Source organism: Leucopleurus acutus, assembly GCF_964270905.1.
Source record: "Leucopleurus acutus genome assembly, chromosome: 19".
Lineage (NCBI taxonomy): Eukaryota > Metazoa > Chordata > Mammalia > Artiodactyla > Delphinidae > Leucopleurus > Leucopleurus acutus.
This window is the reverse complement of record NC_139161.1, coordinates 18,673,410-18,680,484: the sequence shown is the minus strand read 5'-3', so window position 1 is coordinate 18,680,484 and position 7,075 is coordinate 18,673,410. Positions and strand designations below refer to the sequence as shown.

General features: G+C 57.6%; 1 protein-coding gene across 1 annotated transcript; it reads left to right on the top strand.

The window, feature by feature from the left end:
* The first annotated feature begins 300 nt into the window (after positions 1-300).
* Positions 301-6,112, top strand: LOC309975316 (transmembrane protein 106A-like). Its single transcript, XM_082860344.1, has 9 exons — positions 301-375; positions 1,610-1,839; positions 2,378-2,441; positions 3,635-3,788; positions 4,297-4,437; positions 4,529-4,572; positions 5,090-5,143; positions 5,691-5,881; positions 6,072-6,112. Exons 2-8 carry the CDS (start codon positions 1,629-1,631, stop codon positions 5,839-5,841), a joined length of 819 nt encoding a protein of 272 aa, XP_082716470.1. The 5' UTR covers positions 301-375; positions 1,610-1,628; the 3' UTR covers positions 5,842-5,881; positions 6,072-6,112.
* The last annotated feature ends 963 nt before the right edge of the window (positions 6,113-7,075 follow it).

Sequence of the window (7,075 nt, the reverse complement as noted above, 5' to 3'; positions counted from 1 at the left end):
TAATTAATTCGGTTGATTTGGGACGGGATCTTGTCTTGACCATGTGAGTTGTATTGTAGGGGTCCAGGAGGGCCCCGGGGTCCAGTCGTCTGTCCCATTGTACTTGTACCTAACCGCTTCGAGAACGGTGAAATAAACTTTGAAACCCCTACTTGGACTGGCCGGTCCTTTCGTCGGGAACCTCGCGTGGCCTTTGAAGAACCGAGTTTTCTGGCCGCTGGGTCGAGAGAGGCTGGCCCTGGGAGGGAGGGGCGGGTCCGGAGGAGCCGGGGCGGAGCTTCCCAAGGCTTTGAGCCGAAGCTTGGGGCGAAAACCCCGGCTCCCGCGCTTTCGATTCTGCTTTGCAGGCGTTTCTGTCGCTGCGGTCGCCCGGGGGTAAGGCGATTCCTTAGAATCGATTCCTTAGAAAGAAGGGACCCTCCTTGCCTTCTTTCCCTTTGGCATGCAAGGGCCCAGGCCCCTTCTGTGCCTCCTCCTAGCCCAACACGCAGGTTCCAAGCTCTGCTAACGGCCTCCCGGGGTGTGTGGTGGGACTGAAAATCCTCCTTCATTGAATTCCTAGCCTCTCAGTCCGCTCCGACCCCGCAGCCCATGGCCGAGCCCCAGAGTAGGGCGTGAAGGCTCTGGGGAGGCCAGGGTCGCCGCTCCCCACCTCCTCCAACGCGGTGCAGTCGGTCCCCAGGACTCTCCGGGAAGGGGACTGGTGGCCCCCTGGAGCCACCCTGCCTTACGGGCCCTCCTCCCCAAAGACGTACTCCAGCAATCTCTAGCCCTCTTGCAGCTGAGAGGAGCCCAGGCTCTCAGGCCTAAGCCAGGTGAGGCTCCCTTTATTTTAAACCCAGAAGGTCTGAGTTGGGCTCACCTTGCCCACTCATTTGCCACCAGTCTTTTGGGAAGGATCTGGAGTTCGCTGTGACTCGTCCTAGTGAAGGACTGACCCTGAAATTGCTACCACCCTCGCCCAGACATTCTTTCCCACCCCGACTCAGAACGCAAGCGGAAGAGGTTTATGCTCCCTTCCACAATCATTTTAGGGTTCTTAGCCCCACCTGTGGCCAGCCTAGCCGCCTTTTCCTTTTCTTGTCCCAAAGAATCCCTGCCTTCCTATTACGCCAGCACCTGTCCAGGCTCAGGAATGGAAACTTTCCTTCCACACCCAGGCTGGAGACCTCGGGCATTTCTGCCCGGGTGCTCTAGAGACACGTTCAGAGTCGTCTTGTCGCAGAGGATGAAGGGGCTCCCCTGGCTGCTGCCCCCAAGACCTATCTAACTTCCTTCCCTTGCAGTGAATGACAGCTCAGCAGCTTTTCCAGAACAAAATTAAGCGCTCTGCCTTTCACTTACGAAAGTCCCTTAAAGTGAAATAACTTCTGCTTTGCTTTTCCCTCTTGTAGGCCGATTGAGCTCTCCCTACAATAAAAACAAAGAGTTGCAGTGCATTGAGATTCCTGATCCAGGAGTCGTGTGTAGCTGCTCGAATTCCCGCCCCCTCACTGGCTTCGGCTTGAGTTGCTGAAAGCGTGGTGGGGCTCCTTGCCAATCTCAAGAGCCTAAAGCCAGAGGGACACCCGGCATCGGTGCTGACTGGACTTTGTTCTTCTCTCATCAGTGAAAAATACCCCTGAACGATGGGTGAGACGCTCTCCCAGCTGGGCTCCCGGGAGGATGAGAACAAGTCGATGCTGCCCTCCGGCCCAGCCTGTGGCAGCAAGGCTGCCAGCTACTCCAGCACCACCACCGGCAGCAAGCCTTCTTGCTCCTGTGCGCCTCGTGAAAGGGCTGCTGGCGGCAGCTTTGCGACTTGTCCCACCTGCCAGGGCAGTGGGGAGATCCCTCGAGGTGAGTGGCCCCAGGCTCTGGAAGTAGCCGGGGATCCAGGAAAAGCTCTTAGCAGCCAGCTGGCCAGTGCCAGGCCCCTCTGAGTCTCCTTGGATGGGGTTGGGTCTCCCAGCTCCTAGTCCCTGAGTTTCAGGGCTAGCCAGGGAGATGCTAACCCTCCCTGGGCTCGCTGCAGAGACCCCCTCCTGCCCTGGTGGTACCGCCCGAACCCAGGGGATTCCCAGCCTCTCTGCCCTCTTAGCAGCACTGCCTTCGGATGCAGGAAGTTACAGTGACGTCTCCAAAGAAATTGGGCTTCTCGGATTTGTGGTGACGTGCAGGAATTCTCCACACCTGTTAATGAAACTCTCGCCTCCGTTCTAGAGCTGGCAAAGCCGAGCTGCCAGCAGCCCGGTATCCCCAGTCAGTCCTGCTCTGAGGCAGAGGTGGCGTGCTTCTGACACTGCTCTGTGGGACGGAGGGGTGCTGCTGGCAGGCTGGCACAGGAAACATTTGTCACGGACACTTCTCGGCCCTCCCTCTCACCCTCTTTCTACAGAACTAGAGAAGCAGCTGGTGGCCCTCATCCCCTATGGGGACCAGAGGCTGAAGCCCAGGCACACGTAAGCCCCTCTTCCTATCCCAGCTCTGTAGGCGTTGCCCCTGGGGGCTCTTCCTCTTTGTCTCCCCCAATCCCCCTTCCCACCCCCCCCCCAGCTTTTCTCCATTGGTTCTTCCCCAGAGAGCCTGAGCCTCACTGGCCTCAGACGTATTAGCTCCCTGTTTCCAAGGATTTTCCTAGTTTAAGAAGCTCCGGGCACAGCAGATGCCACCTGAGACCTCTTGGTGTCCTGAGCACCACTGCCTCCAAGAGGCGTGGCTCCCTTTTGAAGACTGAGAGGACCTCTTGACTCTGCAAGTCCTTCCAGGAGGGAGGGAGTGGCTGTGGTTGCTGTTGGTTTGGGGAAGTGATTTTTCCTAAGAACTTCCTTTGCTACGGCAGCTCAGACCTGCTTGTTCTTTTCCCCGTAGAGATGGGAAACCAGCTGCTCTCTGTTCTGGGACACTTCAGAACCTCAGAGGAGGCAGCCCTGAGTTTCACTGGGGGGCCCATGAACCTGTTTATCATCTGGGTCCTTTGACATAGATCCCTGCAACCTCCTCCCAGGGTCCTCAGCTTCCGTGGGGGAGCCCACCACCCAGCCTGCCCCCGCCAGTGCACCAGAAGCCGAATCTGGCAGTGCCCCTTAGGAAATGCTAACAAGGTGCTCTCTCTTTAATGCACATCTCAATTTTGAACTAGATGGACAGATGATGTCTTGTTCTGAATATGAATACTAAAATTCAGAACTGTCAAAATTCACATGGGCTTACTTCTTTCAGTGAGAATAGCTAGCGTTGGTTGAGCCTTTGGCTATGTGCCAGGGCCAGGTATTGGTGCCTTTTCATGCATTAGCCCATAACAGATGGTATGAGGTAGGTACCATTACCCCCATTTTATAGACAAGGAAACGGAGGCTTAGGGCGGTTAGGCGGGTTGTTCAGAGTTGCTGGGCCAGTGGCTAACACAGAGCTGGGAGTGGAAGCCGGGCTGCCAGCCTCTCAGTCCGGTGCTCCTACCCACTCTGGGCCACCTCTGAGCCTAGGTTGGTCCTCCGCATCTGGGGAGCTAAGCGTACAGTTGTGTGTGTGTGTTGGGGTGGGGGCTCGGAGGAGAGCCTTACGTAGAGAGAAGAGTGTCTGAACGCCCCCGGCCCAGGCAGCCCTGGTGTCCAGAGTTCTCCACTCCTCTACCCCGGGTCCTGTTCTCCCACAGGAAGCTCTCCGTGTTCCTGGCAGTGTTCATCTGCCTGGTGACCTCCTCCCTCATCGTCTTTTTCCTGTTTCCCCGGACTATCGCCGTGCAGCCTGTAGGCCTCAACTCCTCCACGGTGACTGTTGGCGAGGCCGACATCCACCTCAATATAACGGTGGGTGGGTGCCTGCGCCCCTGGGCTCCGACCCCACCTTCCTGGCAACACTCCTCTGTACAGCCCTTGTCCGGTGTGCTCACCCCGGGCATCGGTAGCCGGGGATCTTATGGCAGCCAGAGGATGTCAGGAGCCTGGGGAGAAGCAGGAGCAACCATGAGCCCCCTAACAGACCGTGCAGGATTGGAACAGTGAGGGGTTAGAATTGACGCCAGAGCCGTAGATCACTGGGTGCAGTCGGGGTGTGCCTGAGACTCCCCGGGTGGGCAGGACTGAACAGAGAGAGCCTTGCAGGGTGAGACTGGATTTTGAGCCAGCTTAATGTTTCAGTTAAAGGCGACCCCTCGCCGCTAAGAGCCCCTCCGAGGGGCTCCTGGCACTGGGCCTCGGCAGCTGAGGCCCGCGTTGGGGGTGGGGCTCAATCAGGCTGCGGCGTTTTGAAACTGTTCGACTTCTTGCCGAGGATGGTGCTACCCTAACCCCTTCCTTTCCCTGTCTTGCTCGCCAGAATATCTTGAGCATCTCCAATAACAACTACTACCCCATCGCTGTGACCCAGCTGGCCATTGAGGTTCTGCACCTGTCCCTCGTGGTGGGGCAGGTCTCCGACAGCCTTCTCCTCCACATCGGCCCTTTGGCCAGTGAGCAGGTGACTCCCTCTTGCTGGCCAGACCTGCCCACAGGTGTGTGGACGCGGGTGGCTGGAGTTGGGGCTAACCCTATACCCATTTGGTTGACAGATGTTGTATACAGTAGCCAACAGGATATGGGATGAAAACACATAGTGAGTAGCCCTTGATCAATCCCTTCTCCCTTAGCCTCTTTCCTGATTGGAAACCCAGGTCGAATTCCCACCAGATGTTCTGATTGCTTAGCAGACCCTGCAGTCAGCACGTGGCCTGCACTCTGTGGCCAAGACTGCAGTGTACAAGCATTCAGGATCCCCAGCCTCTGCCTGTTTGGACCTGGACTGGAATGAAACCCAGCCTAGAATCTGGTTGACACTTAACGCTATATGACCTTAGGCTCTTCAGCCTGACTCACCGTCTTCTACTAAGGGAGAGGCCAGCCCATGCCTGGGCCAAACCAGTGGGGTTTGGAGGAGCGATATTGCAGCAGGGGCGACGTGCTCACCTTGGGCAGAGGGAGGGGGAAGGGGTGGGGGCGGCATGTGGGGCCCCTGATGGAAAGGAGGCAAGGGGGGGCTGGGACGGCAGGTCTCCTCCGAGCTGTCCGACAGGCTGCTCAGTGTGTGAAACATGGGCCCAGGTTCTCTGTCTCTCTCTCTCTGTCTCTCTCAGCAAGATCTGTACCTGGCTGAAAATCAAAGTCCACCATGTGCTTCTGCACATCCAGTAAGTAGGGCTTGGAGCCCTGGTACCCTCTCCCACTTCTGCCCCCCGTCGGGGGGAGAGTCATCGCAGCGAATCCCGTGAGTCTGTGTCGGCTCTTGGCAGTAGCAGATCCAGCCCCTCCCCTAAGGCCCACCTTAGGAGCCACTGACGTGACAGGCACAGATCTGCCCAGAACCCGGTGGGGGGGTGGGGGGCAGCTGTCCCAGGTGCCTCGGCAGAGTGGGGAGCAGAAGGAAGGGCCGGGTCTGGTCTGAGGAAGCCAGCCCTCCGCAGAGAGCAGAGCAGGGCCAGGGCTTTCCTCTTCTTCCCAGACCCTTGTGGTGTGGAGGAGTAAAGACAGTGAAGCGCAGACCTAGGGTGGCGGGAGCTCTCCAGCCGCCATCTTACTCCTTTCCTCTGCCGCCACCAGGTCTCTCCCCTCGCCTCCCTACTTCCTTCTCTCACTCCTACCCCAACTGCCTATCCTTAGATCGGTGGACGTGGAAGCTGGGTAGGGTCAAGGCTCAAGTTCTGTAATCTTCAAAATAAAACTGGTGTGGTTTTTTTCGGAAAAAAAAAAGCCCTGTTTCCTCTCCAGGGGCACCCTGACCTGTTCCTACCTGAGCCATTCAGAGCAGCTGGTCTTCCAGAGCTACGAATATGTGGACTGCCGGGGAAACGCATCCAAGCCCCACTTGCTGGTCCCTCGCCCGCCGTGACCTGTCTGCTGTCGTCGAGCTGCGGGCACCTGCCGGCCTGGTCTGTATCTCCCACCACTCCATGGCACCCAATAGGACGAGAGTGACTCTGCCGAAGGAAAAGCCCTGGTTTATCATACCCTCCCCCTGTTTACCCCCAGCAGAGGAAGCTTTCTGTGGACGTTAACTTCATACGCACACATGCACACGCACACGCACACACACCCTCACGCCCTCTCTGATTTCCACAGGAACGGAAGCTTGGTTCTTCCAGAAGCCAGCACCAGATATTCCCCTTGGTCTGTCTTGAGGAAAGTCTGACCTGACATTTCCTCAGAGCTGCCTCAGCGGCATGGAGTGGCACCCACACTGTCTGTGCTGAGCACCTTGGTTGCCCAGCTCGTCCAGGGAAGACCTTTGTCCTGCCTGAATGTGGAGAAAGCTTTCATTTTGTCTGGCTTTTAATACATGGATCCTTTCCAAGTTCTCCACCTGGTAATGAGAAGGTGACTTGGGGGACAGCCAGTGTTGTCCCCAGGGCCTCTTAGGGAACCGTAGATGCTCTCCTGTGCCACCCTGCTTTGGTCGTGTGACAGGGTGATGGTGATGGCCTGCTTCGAGAACGCCTGGTACCTTGTCTCCCCACCCCACCCATCTGACAGCAAGATTGGCCAAGGCCCTTTGGCTCCGCAGCCTTCCTGGTTAGACTGTCTGGGTCCCCAGGAAGTCAGAGCTGTTCTGCAGCTAAAGCTTCTCTCCCGAAAACAGTTTTATCGTTCTCTTCAGAGCAGGAACCAAAGGGGGAGGGGAGGGGAGGGGAGGGAAGGAAAGGGAAGGGAGGCACCGGGCACCCCCCTGGGCCTGCACAGGAAAAACAGAGACAAAGCCAGAGTCATTTTAAAAGGTTTTTATTGAAGGAGGCCACAAGCCTGAGCCCACGTGAGGGGACACAGGCAGGTCAAACGGTGGGCGCAGCCGCCCTCCCGCTGAAAACCTGCAGAGGTGAGGCCGGACTGCTGGGTCCCGCTGCACCCCTGGCCTAGTCCCAGGGCGCCCTCTGCTCCCAGAGGCCTCTGCTCTCCTTTGGGCGCTGACAGTATGGAGCTGCCTATCAGTCGGGACTGGTCCAGGCCGTCCCCTCTTTGCTGTCACTCAGATGAGGAGCCCCAGGCAAACCCCAGGTTCTCTAGGCGAGCAGGAATTGTGTTTGCTCACTAAAGGCGGTTACCGGTTTCCGTCACTCAGACAGGCAGAG

Excerpts from the sequence above, each read along its gene's own strand:
- LOC309975316 (XM_082860344.1), top strand. The coding sequence starts at position 1,629 with ATGGGTGAGACGCTCTCCCAGCTGGGCTCCCGGGAGGATGAGAACAAG. Across the intron at positions 3,789-4,296 it reads ACATCCACCTCAATATAACG|AATATCTTGAGCATCTCCAA; the intron begins GTGGGTGGGTGC and ends CTTGCTCGCCAG. Across the intron at positions 4,573-5,089 it reads ATATGGGATGAAAACACATA|CAAGATCTGTACCTGGCTGA; the intron begins GTGAGTAGCCCT and ends TGTCTCTCTCAG.